At 43.3% G+C, this 16172-nt stretch overlaps 1 protein-coding gene across 12 annotated transcripts in view; it reads right to left on the bottom strand.

Annotated features, from left to right (window-relative positions):
• MAP7D2 (MAP7 domain containing 2) overlaps positions 1-16172 on the bottom strand; it is a 113586-nt gene that overhangs the window by 55889 nt on the left and 41525 nt on the right. For all 12 annotated transcript variants that reach the window (XM_019431674.2, XM_019431671.2, XM_019431672.2 and 9 more), the window contains 2 exons: positions 2446-2523; positions 1229-1392 (listed from right to left, as the gene is read on the bottom strand). In XM_019431674.2, coding sequence (XP_019287219.1) covers positions 1229-1392; positions 2446-2523 — 242 coding nt within the window. The remainder of the gene's footprint in view (positions 1-1228; positions 1393-2445; positions 2524-16172) is intronic.

Below are 16172 nucleotides of genomic sequence, written 5' to 3'. Positions count from 1 at the left end.
TAAGACCCTTGCAATGACTTCCCTTTGCTAAGAGGAACAAAGAAATCGTTATCGTTATCATATCATATGGTATCGTATTGTATTTTAGAGAGAGAGTGTGTGGGCAGGGGAGAGGGGCAAAGGGATAGAGAGAATCCCAAGCAGGCTCCACACTCAGGGTGAAGCCCGACGTAGGGCTCAGTCCCACAACCCTGGGATCATGACCTGAGCCGAAATCAAGAGTTGGATGCTCAAATGACAGAGCCATCCAGGCACCCCAGAAATCACCATTTAAATAAGGGGTGTATAGGCAAAGATGGGTCTGTGTGTGTATGTATCCATGTGCACATGTTCATGTTTTTTTTTTAATTTAAAAAAGAGGAAGGGGCAAAGATGTATAGTGATAAACCATTCAGCAATTTAAAAAGATACCAAATTTATTCAAATGTCTCTGAATCCTATAGTGCTAGCGATTAACAAGCCTCTATATTGTTCATACTAAACGATGAGTCATTATACCTTATGAATAAAAAATGATCATCACCTGATACAAGGCTATGATTACATCCTTAAAATATAGTTAAGAAAATCTATACCCCAACTATGCTTTCTAAATATATTTTCAAAGTTTAGTAACAAGGGACTCTGCAGAGGTAATTACATTCCATTTCTTTTTAAAAAGGTAACTGGAGAGAAAGGATGATTAAAGCAAGGAACCACATTAAAATTTAAATATACTAGCATCTTTGTAGTTAAAGGCAAACTATTTGCTTTTCCAGCTATGAAATATGAGGACCATCACCCTCTGCCCTCACCCTCTCCTCTGCCTTCAGGTCCCTTCCTCTAGCCTCATGTCCATCCAAGAGGCACAGGCTCACAGCACAACCCCCAGGGCTATATTAGCAGGTCCCTATCCATAATTCCTTCTGAGTCTCAAACTCAGAGAACATTAGGTCTGGAAGAGGCCTCGGAGACTGCTAAATCCAACCCCTCACTTCAGAGATAAGCAAATATCCAGACAGGCCAATTGGCTTGTCCAAGGTCACAGAGCAAATTAACACCTGAGTTGAATGAGTAAGTCTCTTCATTCTTATTCCATTGTTGCTTTCACTATACCATGTCTTGCTGCTGAGAGAAGACATGGTATGAGATGTTTTCTGTACCCTAGAGCTGGGCAGGACACTCAGATGCCCTTGAGCACCAAGCCCCGTGTGAGCCACTGAGAGGCTTGGAGGTCCTTGGACCTTACCTCCTCCTCCCGGAGTTTCTGCTTCCTCTTCTCTTCCACAGCAGCCCTCTTCTGATCCTCCCGCTGCCGCTGCTCTTCCAGTTTCCGCCATCGCTCTTCGATTTGCTTTTCATACTGGAGCTTAGCTCTTTTCTGTTTCTCCAGGATTTGCTGCTCCCGGGCAGCTGGGGGAAGGAAAGCAGAAGAGAGGTGTCATTACCAGAGCACCCCATGCTGTTTGGATTAAGACCAAAATGTAGATACAAGACAGACCAAAAAAGGAGCCCAGTGGGATTCTAGGCTACAGTGACTGAGATGAAGGGTTCTGGCATGTCTGCCACTAGCTGGGTGACCCTGAGCATGCTAACCACATAATCCTCTTCTGTGAAGTGGAGACCATCATGTCTGCAAAATCACAATGTTGTGAAGATTAAATGAGGCAATGCACGGAAAGTGCACAGTAACTGCCCTACACATGGAAGCTACAACTATTATTGCTATCATTAAGTGAGGCTTGCCACAATGGGCAAGCCATACACTAGGTTGAGAAATGAGTTCTAAGGGTACATACACTAAAAAACATGTTAACTATGCATTTCTCATAATTAAGACATTGAGCTAGGCAAGGGGGTATAAACTCAAGACACTCCTCTCTCAAGACATTTCCTAAAACTATCTACCTGGCTGTGTCAGGGAAGGGTTCCCTGGGAGACGCATTGTGTGAACCAACCACCAGGAGGCAATCGGGAATTTGAAAGCTCATTTGTCTCAATTCAGTGGGGAAACCACTATTTACCTACCTCCCAGTACCCTGTGGGGAATACATCATACCCTTCTGTCTATAGTTTGCAAGAGGTAAGACAGCTTTTCTCAAATGGGTTCCCATTCTAACACAGAAAATGTCTTAACTGCTTATTTTCTCAGTTCTGATGATGGCCTTTCTAGATGCCCTAGAGAGAGCATAAGTGAGGGCACATAATGGATGCCTGAGGGGGCGGGGTCAGTGATTATTTCTCATTCTTTACCATCTTATCCACAGTCTCTAGCAGAGTGTCTAGAACACAGCAGAAGTTCAATGTTTGCTAAATAAGTGTAGATTTACCCCCCAGTTCTTCATGTTCATCTAGCAATTGTCCTAGCTCTCTTCCCATTCAGTCATAAACTCCTAAGGATCTTCAGAAAACACACCACCACATCTTTATGCCTTTGTACCTAAATAGCCAAAGGGCACAACTTACCAAGACATTTTTCTCTCTCTTCTCGTCTTTCTTTAGCTAGTCTTTGTCTCTCATCAGATCTTAAAAATCCATCCATGCCTATAAAAAATATAACATGATGAAATTATTTTTCCCTCTTTCCCTATCTGGTGAGGGTGAGGGGCCACTGGTCCCACACCCTGGGTCTGGCCATACACATACATCATCCATCACCATCACCATCACATGGGGGCCCAATCCACCATTCCCCACCACACACACACACACACACACACACACACACACACACACACGGCCAGGCCCTGAGAGCTGAGGGGTGACAGTCACAGCTTCACACTCACCCATCAAACTGCTATAGTGGCCCCAATACCAATCCTGGAGAACCACGCTCTTTCCCTAGTCCTCTGTCCCCAGGACTGGCCCTGGAGGGAGTCAGAAAGTGCAGTTAAGTGCCAAGAAGGTCTGGCAGTGTGCAGAAAAGCACACTAGGCCTCCCTGAGCCTGGCTCCCAGGGAGATGAGAAGCACAAAAGTGGACACAACTATTACACAGATAGTGAACATTCTATTTTCTGAAGGGAGCCAACTGCTGAGGGACATGTACAAGCTCCTTGAGTAAGCACTGAGAAATACAACATTGAATTTTGACTTTGGGTTCTGTTAAATATGCTTCAATGTCAATCTTAGTATTTTATTTTTTTTACATTTTTTAAAACACTTATTTATGTGTGTGTATGTGTGTGTGTGTGTGTGTGTGTGAGAGAGAGAGAGAGAGAGAGAGAGAGAGAGAGAGAGAATGAATGAATGAATGAATGAATATGAGTAGAGGAGGAGCAGAGAGAGACAGGGAGACACAGAATCTGAAGCAGGCTCCAAGCTCTGAGCTGTCAGCACAGAGCCTGATGCAGGGCTCAAACTCTTGAACTGTGAGATCTTGACCTGAGCTGAAGTCACATGCTTAACTGAGCGAGCCATCCAGGTGCCCCTCAATCTTAGTATTTTAGAATCAGAAAAAAAGAAATATAATGTGCTCCTGTTTGTCATTTAAATACCTACAACAAATAAAATGGAATAGAGGACAGCCCCCCTCCACACCCCCTGACACAAAATGTCCAGGAAACAACCTAGGAGCTCCACATCTCTACCCATCTTCTACAGGATCATAAAGAGCTTTTTGAATCAAAGACCAAATGATCTTTATGGTCATTTTAGGATTACAAATAATTTACTGCACTCAGTCACAATCATTCAGGAGCATTACTTATATAATGTTCAGGCACAACATCTTAGAGAAATCAGCTTCTGTGTTAGTACAACCAGATTCACTTTCATGGTGCCTAGACCCTCCTTTCTGGTAATATCATATGCTGACTTTATTGTGTGCCTTGCTGCCACAGTTACTGCACCTCTTTTGGAGAGGTTCCTGTGACTGTCCAGGGGAAAGACCTGGAGACTTGGACTCAGTGTAGGTAGGAGGAATACAGATAGGGATGGATGTGATAAACACCAGATTGTCACAACTTCCCATGAGCATCTGATTTTGCAACCTGGATTATGTATCAGGCATACTGAAGCTCAAGACTGAAATGCTAGAAAATCAACGTGGACTATAAGTACCATTACCCATGTCTGTTTTTAGTCAACTTTTTTTTTAATGTTTTATTTATTTTTGAGAGACAGAGCATAAGCAGGGGAGGGGTAGAGAGAGAAGGAGACACAGAATCCAAAGCAGGCTCCAGGCTCTGAGCTGTCAGCACAGAGCCCGATGCAGGGCCTGAACCTGAACCGTGAGGACATGACCTCAGCCGAAGTCAGGCACTCCATCGACTGAGCCACCCAGGTGCCCCATGTTTTTATTTAGTCAAGTCTTAATAATTATGATGCTACCAACAACATGATCATCATCAAGAATCTGAAGGCCCTACAGAGAACAAACTGAGGGTTGATGGGAGTGGGGGGTTGGGGAAATGGGTGATGGGCATTGAGGAGGGCACTTATTGGGATGAGCACTAGGTGTTGCATGTAAGTGATGAATCATGGGAATCTACTCCTGAAGCCAAGACTACACTGTATGTTAGCTAACTTGATGATAAATAAAAAATAAAAATAAAATAAATTGAGGACACTAATCTAAAAAGAATCTGAAGATCAAATTTCTTAGATCATCATTGCTGGCTCCCCACAGTCTGATCTCAAACTCTCTTCCCAACTTGACCTTAGCACTGGCCCTTTCTTCCACACACCTTCTAGCTCAAAACACTCTTTCTCTCACATCCTCCTTGTACCTATTAAAACCCCACCCACCTTCAAGATCCCACAGTTCCCCAGACCCCATGATGCTCTGTGCTCCCATACAGTTGGCAGAACCCTCATTTCATTCTTCTTGGCTGCAGAGTTCTCCTCTGACTCAGTCTCCTTGGAAGGAGGGAGAGGCTACGGAGGCAAGGGTGGCTTATGTATTTCTGGGTCACCTCAGCTCAGGGCACTGTCCCCCAATAGTGCCCCTGAGGTGTACATACAATGCTCAAAGGTAGGTATGTAGTCAGTGAAAGGGAAACAAAACCAGGTTTCTCTTTTCTCTGGCACTTTCAGGCTCTAATATCTCCCTCAAGAGTTTAATTAATAAGAATTTTTCTGTGTGAAAAGTTACAAAGAGAAGCTTAGGACCCCTGAACAGATGCTTGTTTCTGTCAGCACCTATATCAACCTGTCCATCCTAGAGGGACCTAACTTTATTGTCCATGCCACCTTTCAGATGTTTATGGGCCTGCCCTCTATCTGAGGTACAGCCAAAGAAACACTGAAAATGTTCTTCAAAAAGAAGAAAAAAACCTGAAGGTTTAAAATGGCCAAGCACATTTGGAACTGGCCACATTACCCAGAGGCTTTACAAACAGAAGTCACTTTGTTCCTGGGATATGCATGATTTTAGGCTGCCCCCTTGTGGCCACTTGTAAGAGTCACAGCTACAAATCCTTTCCTTTCCAGAAAATCTTCATTATGCTCATAGTCATCATCATGTGCTTCAGAGTAGGAGGTGACGCAGTTCCTATGCACTTCTTGGATTTACTTGGCTCAATCACCCTATAATGGAGGTACTCTATTTCAACCCTCATAGGCTCAGAAATGGAGGCACAAAGAGGTTAATTAACATGTCTGAAGTCACACCATCAGAAAGTGGAGAAGCCAGATCCTAACCGAAGAATCTGACTCCAGGACTCACACTCTTAATTACTGCTTTACTGCTAAGGAAGAAATGTAACAACTTGATCTCCATGCCCATGAATGAAAGCTGTGACCCAGTATCACACACAGGGAAAAAAAAATCTCATCCTTGTCCCAGGAATAAGCCTGCAAATGTGGAGAGAGGTATAAATCTAACTCATCAGAGAAGTATCAAGTAAGCACTGCTGTGAGCCAAGCACTGACCGGCTGGGCGCAGATCTGGCCACTGCTCAAGCAGACTAATTATTTGCTTCCTCTTCAAACTAACGGTTTGGAAATGTTTTAGAGAGGCTGATGCTGGGTGGGTAAAGGGAGTAGCCAGAGAATCCTGGAGACAACTATGAAAAGCAATTCTCCTTTGGCCTGAGGAGGGTGAAGTGACTCAAACAGTCCAAATGGGTAAACTAGAGTCTCTGTACAGTCACACGGCAGCCACAAGCCACATATGACTACTTCAATTTAAAATAATCAAAGTTAGGGGTGCCTGGGTGGCTCAGTCAGTTAAATGTCTGACTTCAGCTCAGGTCATGATCTCACAGTTTGTGAGTTTGAGCCCTTGCGTTGGGCTCTGTGCTGACAGCTCAGAGCCTGGAGCCTGCTTTGGATTCTGTGTCCCCCTCTCTCTCCGCCCCTCCCCACCCTTGCACTCTGTCTCTGTCTCTCAAAAAATCAACATTAAAAAAATTTTTACATAACTAAAATAATCAAAATTAAATGCAATTAGGGGCTCCTGGCTGAGTCAGAAGAGCATGTGACTCTTAATTTTGAGGTTGTGAGTTCAGGCCCCATGGTGGGTGTAGAAATTACTTAAATAAATAAACTTAAAAAAATTAAATGCAGTTAAAAGTTTAGTTTCTCAGCACACTGGCCACATTTCAGGTACTCACTAGCCACATGAGGCTAGCAGCTATCATACTGGACAGCACTTAAAAGAGAAGTCTGGCAGCTCCTTCCTGTGATTCTCTCCCTTAACACTTAGCTACTCTGGGACACATGGATAAGGAAGATCTCATAGTTCTATCAGGGTTGAGCTTTGCTGAATAAGTGAGACTGGGTTAGGGCCTCATTCCTCCACACAGCATCAGCCTCTCCTGATTGCAAGAACTGTCAAGCAATCATTTCTAGAACATTCATTTGAAGAGAAGCCACATAATTAACTCATATCTCCATCTTCTATCTTGTAACTTTCCATGACTCTGCAGGAGCCCCGGCTGAGAGGCTCCAGGCTTATCCTGGGATAGAGCATGAACCACACAGCCCCTTTTTGTTAGGGGCCATGGACTTAACCAGTTATTACCATTAGTGCAACACAGTCAGAGGAATCAAGGCAGATCATGATTAACACAGCAAAGGCAATTAATACATGAACATTAACAATACCAAGAGACCTCCTCTAAAGTCATGGTATACTTATAGGTTAATGCTGAATTTGGTTCCTAAAAGAAGCCTTCTTCCTGTATGGCCTGAAACCTGAAAGTGTTTATAGTTTTCTTAATCAATCATCCTTTGTCCATTGTACTTTGTACTATATGCATATCCTTGTCTCTCTTTTATTAAACCAGAGACCCAATTTTATCTCTGAACCCCATGAGAACAGATGGAGAATAGAACTTGCCAGGGGGTAGGGAAGAGGGGCAGAAGGGAGGAAGTAGGTGGCTACAAAAGGGCAGCATGAAGGATCCTTGTGGTAATGGAAATGTCCTCTATTCTTAACTGTACCAGTGTTACTGCCCTTGTTGGGATAGTATACTGCAGTGTTGCAAGTTAGTGCCATTGGGGGAAAGTGGGTAAAGGGTACCTGGGATCTCTCTGTAGTATCACTTATAACTGCATGTGAATCTACAGTAACTTCAAAACAGAAAGTTTAATTTAAAAGAATCTGGCCCGAGAGTGAAGGTCTTAAGGAAACCCAAAACAAAGAGAGGAGCAGAGGACACCTTCCTCCAGGTGCCCCACCTAGGAAAAGGACAAGGAGTGCCCATGTCAGAGCCACACCTGCCCCATTCCTGATGCAGTAATGCTTCCCAGGACAAGAGTGTTGAGGTAATGGGCACCATTAAAATGGAGGCCTTTTCCTGGGCAATTCATCCCTATGGAAGTGCGAATGAAACGGGGATACTGAGCAGCTAAACAACTATTTCATGTTAACAGAATAGCATAAAATTTCATGCTTCACTGATGTGCTCTTGCTTGGAGTAATTTCCCATTATCCTTGGGCTGCAGCAACACATTTTTTTTATTAAATTTTTTTAATGTTTATTTATTTTTAAGAGGCAGGGAGAAAGAGTGTGAGCAGGGTACAGGCAGACAGAGAGGGAGACACAGAATCCAAAGCAGGCTCCAGGCTCTGAGCTATCATCACAGAGCCTGACGTGGGGCTTGAACCCACGAACCGTGAGATCATGACCTGAGCCGAAGACGAACGCTTAACCGACTGAGCCATCCAGGTGTCCCTGCAGCAACACATTTTTAAAAACTAATTTTAAAATGAATGAATTTTATTAGCCTGAGCACTCTCTCACTAGAATATTAATGAACTGTTATCAATTATTCATGGTACTGGTAATAACCATTATCAAAATACAAAGTTTTCAGGGGAGGCCAGCTGTGTTCGACTTTTAAAAATTAATTGCATTAAATGAATTTTAGGGTCCTCTTGTTGGCTCAGTCAGTTAAGTGTCCAACTCTTGATGTTAGCACAGGTCATGATCTCACATTTTATGGATTCGAGCCCTGCATTGGGCTCTGTGCTGACAGTGCAGAGCCTGCTTGGGATTCTCTCTTCCCTCACTCTCTGCCCCTCCCCCACTTGTGCACGTGCTCTCTCTCTCAAAATAAATAAAAATAAGCTTTTAAAAGAATAAATGAATTTTAAAGAAACCTTCCCAATCATACTCATATCAGTGCAACTGAGTCAGTGTCCAGAAAAAAGAAAGGGAACCAGGAATGAAGAGCTTATCAAATGGGAAGTCCAATGCCAGCCAGCCCCCTCCTGTGGGGGCTCTCCCCTCTGTAGACTGGCAGGCATGGATGCATTCACATCTGTGGTGATTCATCTAAGCACATGAAGACCAGTGGTTCTCAACTATGGCTATGCAGTGGAATCACCTTGATAGCTTTCACTTAATTACTTGCTTACTTACTTATTTAATTTGAGAGAGAGAGAGAGAGAGTGCACACAAGCAAGAGAAGGGGCAGAAGGAGAGAGAAAATCTTAAGCAGGCTCCATACTCTGTGAGAAACCTGATATGGGGCTCAATCCCATGACCCTGGGATCATAACCTGAGCCAAAATCAAGAGTTGGGCCCTCAAATGAATGACCCAACCAGGTTCCCCACAGAGCTTTTAAAAAATGACAGATGCATGCATCTCCCTCCCAGAAGCTGACCTACTATCTCAGGTGTAGCCAGGGTAGTGGTGCTTTAAAAGCTTACGTATGAGGGGCGCCTGGGTGGCGCAGTCGGTTAAGCGTCCGACTTCAGCCAGGTCACGATCTCGCGGTCCGTGAGTTCGAGCCCCGCGTCGGGCTCTGTGCTGACAGCTCGGAGCCTGGAGCCTGTTTCCGATTCTGTGTCTCCCTCTCTCTCTGCCCCTCCCCCGTTCATGCTCTGTCTCTCTCTGTCCCAAAAATAAATAAAAAACGTTGAAAAAAAAAATTAAAAAAAAAAAAAAAAAAAAAAGCTTACATATGATTCTAACATGCAGCAGGAGGATTGAGAATTGTCCTAGCCCACTATTCCTCCCACTGAGGTATGCATCAGAACCAGTTGGAGGGCTTATGAACTCTGACTGAGGGATGGCACCCTCAGAGCTTGTGATGGAGTGGTCCTGGGGTGAGCCAGAGAATCTGCCTTTCTAACAAGTTCCCAGGTAAGGCTACTGGTCCAGGGCCCACATCTTGAGAATTGCTGTTCTAGACTATGCTGATCTACAGGGCAAGGCCCTGCCTGTAGCTCCTCTGTGGATGTGCAGAAGCCAGCAGAATGTGGGACTCGAAGTGGGAAGGAAGGAATGCAGAGAGATGATCCATCACTTACCTGCATCACCCCCCTCCCAACACAGCATTTCCCTTTGCCACAGTTGTTACTGCCCCACATGCTACAGTCTGGGCCTGTTCATTTACCCCTTGCCCTCTAAGCTCTTGTCTTACCTCTGAATCCCCAGTGCCTTACACATGGTACTCAAATACTTACTGAATGAACAGACCATGAATATTATGTCCCACTGACCAAAACCTCCCCATTTGTAGATCATTTCAACATCCTATCAGTAATATCTATAAAAACAACTAACATTTTTAAGCATCTTTGTACCTGTTATCCTGCTGGAATTAGGCAAGGAGTACAAAGGTAAATAAAGGAAACAGCTTTTCCCACTACGCCTCTTGCCTCTAAAATGAATCTTCCCTCTAAATTCCATCAGTGCTGTTCCTCTCTCAGCCATTTTCCCTCTTTAATCCAAATTTGGGTCCCTCTCTCTTTCATTTGTGGTTCTCAAGCACAAGAAGCTCCACCCTCCACAGGCCCTCTCTCATTGTCCCCCTTTTCAATCCATCTATTAGGATATATAGGCTTCTGGGTTTTTTTGTTTGTTTGTTTGTTTGTTTAGATTTTAAGTAATCTCTACACCTAATGTGGGGCTTGAACTCATAACTGAGATCAAGAGTCACATGTTCTACCAACTAAACCAGCAAGGCACCCCAATATAAGCTTCTTTTTAAAAAGATTTTTAAAGTTTATTTTATTGTGAGAGAGAAGAGACAGAGGGACAGAGAGAGAACCCCAAGCAGGCTATCAGCACTACCAGCACACAGCCCGACGTGGGGTTTGAACTCACAATCTGTGAAATCATGACCTGAGCCACAATCAAGTGTCGACACTTAACCAAGTGAGCCACCCAGGCGCCCCCTGATAAGCTTAAGGGAAAGGCCCAAGTTCCATTTCTTCCTGTAGCCCTGATGGCCTAGCATAATATTCTGTACACATTAAGCACTCAATAAATACTGAGTTCACAAGCACCTACTATGTGCCAGGCCTGGAGGGGATATTAAGACACACATTTCCTTATTTCCTATGATCCTCTGACAGCATCAGGACAAGGACATAATTCCTGTGGCTTCTGTATGACCTGACCCACTCATATAACTTTAGAAGACTCAGTTTCCCATACTTAAAAGGGACATGGAATGCCAGTTCTGGGGTCTCACCCTCTTGGAACACATCACCATGCTCTGAGAAGGCTAAATCAAACAGCAGGTCTCAGGGAAGTGCTCCAATCAACAGAGCCAATAGCTACCGCCAACTGCCAGCCTCTGAGTGTGTCACCTTGGCCCTCCAGGTGTCCCTCAGTAAATATCTCAAGTGAAAACCTCCCAGCCAAGCCCAGGCAATACACAGAACCCTGAGAAAGAAGGCAGCAATACAAACTGCTCAGTCTTAGTGAGCAGCACTATACTCACACACAGCACTATATTTGTTACACAGCACTATAACCAGAAAACCAGTCCACCGACCAACCAACAGCAAACAAGCAACACTTTCTGATCCCTCAGCATACAGGACCCAGATTATGCACCACCCTAGAATGCTCAGTCTCATGGCCTCACCAACCCTGGACCTTGGCCACTTGTTACACTTCTCAGCCTTAATTGTTCCAGTGATGGTTCATGTAGTTCCCTCACCATGCCCTGGAAGCTGCTCCTGCCACTGCCCCCAACAGAGGAGCCCCCATGCATGGCACCAGCTCAAAAGGAGTAACATAAACATCTTGATATTGACTAGGCCAGTCCTACAGAGACTTCCCACAGAGGCCAAGAAACATGACCCAGAGGACAAAGGGATTAAGGCCCTGTGGCATGCACTCTGAGACAGGAAGTGAAAACAGATGAATTGGTTGCCCTTCTTTCGACCAGTGAACTGCTCTGAGTCACTGGGATTCATAACCTCCCTGGACATGGCCTGTGGGTCCAAGCACCACTAGCTGTGTTAGGTTGCAAGGCGGTGGTCAGCTTGATGATGCAGCAACTTTTATTTCCTCTCCTTCCTTCCCGGGCTCACATACCTTTCCCCTCATTGTCAGTTCCCAGGGAGCATACCCTTCAATAAAGTGCTGGTAGGTGTAAAAGAGGACTGGAACCTGTACGTGAATGTTCATAGCAACATTATTCATAACAGCCACAAAGTGGAAACAACCTAAATGCCCATCAACTATTGACTGGATAAATAAAACATGGTATCTCCATATAAAGGAATACTATTCAGTCATGAAAAAGGAATTAAGGAGTTGATGGACTGTTAATGGGTGCAGGATTTCTTTTAGGGGTGATGAAAATGTTCTGGTATTAAACAGTAATAATGGTTGTACAACGTTGTAAATGTACTAAAAGGCACAGGAGTTTATGCTCCAAAATGGTAACTGTTATGTGAATTATGTTGCAATAATTAAACTCTGAAGAAAGAAAAAGAAAACAAAATATAAAACCACCTTGTAGAGGGCTCCACAAGATTTAAAATCCATGGCCTAGTGGGGTGCCTAGGTGGCTCAGTTGGTTAAGCATCCGACTTCGGCTCAGGTCATGATCTTGTGGTTCATGACTTCGAGCCCCGCGTCGGGCTCTGTGCTGGCAGCTCAGAGCCTGAAGCCTGCTTCAGAATCTGTGACTTCCTCTCTCTCTGTCCCCTCCCCAGCTCATGCTGTCTCTCCCCAAAAAATAAATAAATAAACGTTAAAATCCATGGCCTAGTTAATCTCATCTGTGGCCTTCAAGTGTCCCAACTTACTGGTTTTACTTTTTCCTCTCAAGTATCTAAATGATGTATCTTGTTCCAACAAAACATTTTTCATAGAACAAGAATGCATGTGGCTCATTTGAGCATGTAAAAATCATATATATATATATATATATATATATATATATATATATATATATATATATCTGCCACACAATCTCAAGATCTTTCTTATATTGTATAAAATGGGGAGCAAAAATGATTGTTTCCAAGTTTAAAGAAAGAGAAATGAGTCTGCTTTCTGTTTAAATATATATTTTTAATGTTTATTTATTTTTGAGACAGAGGGAGAGACAGAGTGCAAGTGGGAGAGGGACAGAGAGAGAGGGAGACACAGAATCTGAAGCAGGCTCCAGGCTCTGAGCTGTCAGCACAGAACCTGACACAGGGCTCGAACCCACAAACCATGAGATCATGACCTGAGCCAAAGTCAGATGCCTAACCAACTGAGCCACCCAGGCACCCTTGTTTAAATATTTTTAACTTTTAAAAATGTATTCATTTAATTTGTTTAGAGAGAGCAATCAAGCAAGTGAGCACAAGCAGGGGAGAGGGGCACAGGGGGAGAGAGGGAGAATCCTAAGCAGGCTCCACTCTCAGCATGGAGCCCAACACAGGGTTTGATCCTAGGACCCTGGGACCATGACCAGAGTTGAAATCAAGAGTCAGACGCCACTCTGACCAACTGAGCCACTCAGGTGCCCCATGTCTGCTACTGTTTGTTTAAAAGGGGAGGAGATGAAAAAATGTGAATAAATGATAAATGTGTTATGGTAAATAGTTATAATTATATGAAATGATATATGTGAAAAACTTTCCATTATGCTAAATGCTCATGAAATGTTAGTGGCTATTATTTTTAGGGGGGTTATATTTGGAGATTAAAGATATGGAGACTCAAAATTAAGTCAAGAGACCCACCCACTGTCCTATTAAGTAGGAGGATTCTCATTATTTCTCTGACCCTTAATCCACTGTGAATTTTCCTAGACTGTGTTGCACTCCTTGGGGAGAAAAGGTAGGATCAGATTCAAATCAATGAAGGGCAGGAAGGTGAAAATTCCAGGAAGGGGTAATGGTATATGCAAAAATGCTCTAGAAAATAATAAAGCCTGAAATTTCATTGAACTTCAATCCTACCAGTCTACACTGAAAATCATTGGACAGGATCTAGAACCTTTTTCATCTTTGCATGAGGGTAGTGTTTTTGTTCAGAAAGTATCACATATTCCTGACTCATATTTTTCAATTAAAATCTCAAAAATAATTACAATGCCAGAGGGTCACTAAATTTTCAAATTAAATTTCGTTTAATGTGGAACTAAATCTCAATTCTCAGTAGACCTTGTCAGCATCCACCCATACTTTGAGATGACTGCTTTCTGCAGTGGATTATGATGAAAGCCAACAGTACTAACAGGTAAAGAAGATTCTTGTTTGGCAACCTGATTTTTCTTCAAAATGAAATTCATATCCATTAAAGACGCTCTGAGAATAATAAATCAACCCCAACACTGTTAAAATCAGGGCTTAATCATACCAGTGTACAATGCACAAAAATTCCCCCAAAAGTAAATTTAATAATGCCTGATCGGTACTTTTGAGATCCCAAATCAAGGAATTACAAGTAGAAGAGCTCTCAGAGGCCCAATTCAACCCTCTACTTGGGGGGAGGAGGAGAGGGACGGGGAGGGGAGGGAGAGGGGGAGGGAGAGGGGGAGGGAGAGGGGGAGGGAGAGGGAGAGGGAGAGAGAGAGAGAGGGAGAGGGAGAGGGTGAGGGAGAGGGTGAGGGAGAGGCAGAGGGAGAGGGAGAGGGAGAGATTTGTTCCCTTTCATCCACCAGCAAAAGAACTGTCTTTATCCTCTTGGCTTCCTCCATCTGCCCATCAGATGTGGTGGATCAGTTCTCGGGATTTTGTTATACAGATGGAGGATGTAGGTAAAAGGGCTTCAGGACTGCAAGAAGTGAACCAGCTTTGATTAAGTGACTTTAGCAAGGGGAGCAAACCTACATGAAGGAAAAAAAGGGAGAAGGAAGGAAGTAAGAGGTGGACATGGGAGTCAGAAGCCAAGTTAGGGCTGCCTTTGTGTATATGTTCTGCCTAGGAGGTAAACACAGGAAGGGTTTCAAGAGACTCCTGGAAGGTATGGTATGTATAACACTGGGAGCCAGAGGAACAGGCAAAAAGTTGCAGGTTAAATTCAATCCTCTAACACTTTCCAAATCTCCAGTAAAGATAGAAATTGCTTTTAATCACTTTTGGCTACTGAGTTCTATTTCTTTGGCTATCACATGAATTTCTAGTATTTATTTTAGAAACAAATGCCTAGGCAGAAACTAACTTCAGGGGAATCAAGGATTACAGAGACCCTTCAGTGGCCACCAATTCCACTTTCTGTCTCTGATAATAGCAGAACTGGGCAGCTTCAAGTGCAATTTGTGTCTTGGAAAGATACCATTTCTCCCAAAAGCTTAATAACTCATCTGAGAATTTTGGGGGCAAACACTAATCCAGTGATTCTCAAACTTTAACACACATGAGAAGAATCCCCTGGAAGGCCTGTGAAAAACAAATTGCTGGGACCCACCCTCAGAGCTTCTGATTCAGTAGGGCTGTCAGGGCCTGGGAATCTCCATTTCTAACAAGTTCCCAGGTGATGCTGATGCTACTGGTCTGAGGACCACACTTTGAGAACCACTGATCCAATCGATTTCTCAAATGCTATAATCTTCTGAACTGGTTTAAATTCTATTTTTTTAAAGATTTTATTTTTAACTAATCTCTACACCCATGTGGAGCTTGAAATCACAACCCCTAGATCAAGACTCGCACGCTCTACCGACTAAGCCAGCCAGGTGCCCCTAAATTCTATTTTCAATGGTAAGAAAAAGTCATTATTACCACCTAATTCACTACTTTCAACATGTCTTTTTTTCAAGGATGATGTCATAATTTATACTTTTGAATGAGGCAGGGCTAGAGCTAGCTTTTATGTTCAACAGCCACTGATGTACTAGGATGAAGGTACAGATATCCAGGCATCAAAATAAATTTTAAAAAATGTATACAGACACTAAAGCATCCTTGAAAATAAAGAAGTGGGGAAATATGGAACTACACAAGAATATACACAAATCTATGCTGTTCTTATGTTTTTATAAAATATACTTTTATAGACTTCCTTTAAAATAGCTAACTGAATTATAGTTTCCAGAACATTCAGATGTGATAAGAATATTACTGATTCAAACGATCCCTAAATAATTTTCCTAAACAAAAATTGCACAACAGAGAGAATGACAAGTTTTTTTTTGTTTGTTTTGTTTTTTTTTTAAGTGCAGAACTGGGTGAAGTCCAAACAATCGCAAAGAGCATAACAGTTTGACATTAAGGTCGAACAATAAGAATGACTCTCCTCCTCACCATGGAACCTGGCACATAATCATCACCAATATGCCTCAAAATTCTCTGCAGAGGGTTACTGGAAGAAGGCAAAAGGGTGAAGTACTATAGCAAGTGCTCTCAGTCCTGTCTTCTATACAGTGGAGAGAACAGCAATCCCTATCTTACTCACAAGGAGGATTAAATGGGAGATCACAGGCACTGCTTAACTGTGCTCACCACATAGTAGGAGTTCAACAAATTGAACTATTCCTTGTGAACCATTCCAGCCAGGCTGTTCCTGTTTGGTGCTCTTCCTCTTCCACTACCGAGGTCTTCTGAAAACCAATCC

The sequence above is a fragment of the Panthera pardus genome, unplaced genomic scaffold, assembly GCF_024362965.1.
Source record: "Panthera pardus isolate Hobbes unplaced genomic scaffold, ASM2436296v1 HiC_scaffold_27, whole genome shotgun sequence".
Taxonomy (NCBI): Eukaryota; Metazoa; Chordata; class Mammalia; order Carnivora; family Felidae; genus Panthera; species Panthera pardus.
This window is presented reverse-complemented; position numbering and strand designations above follow the sequence as displayed.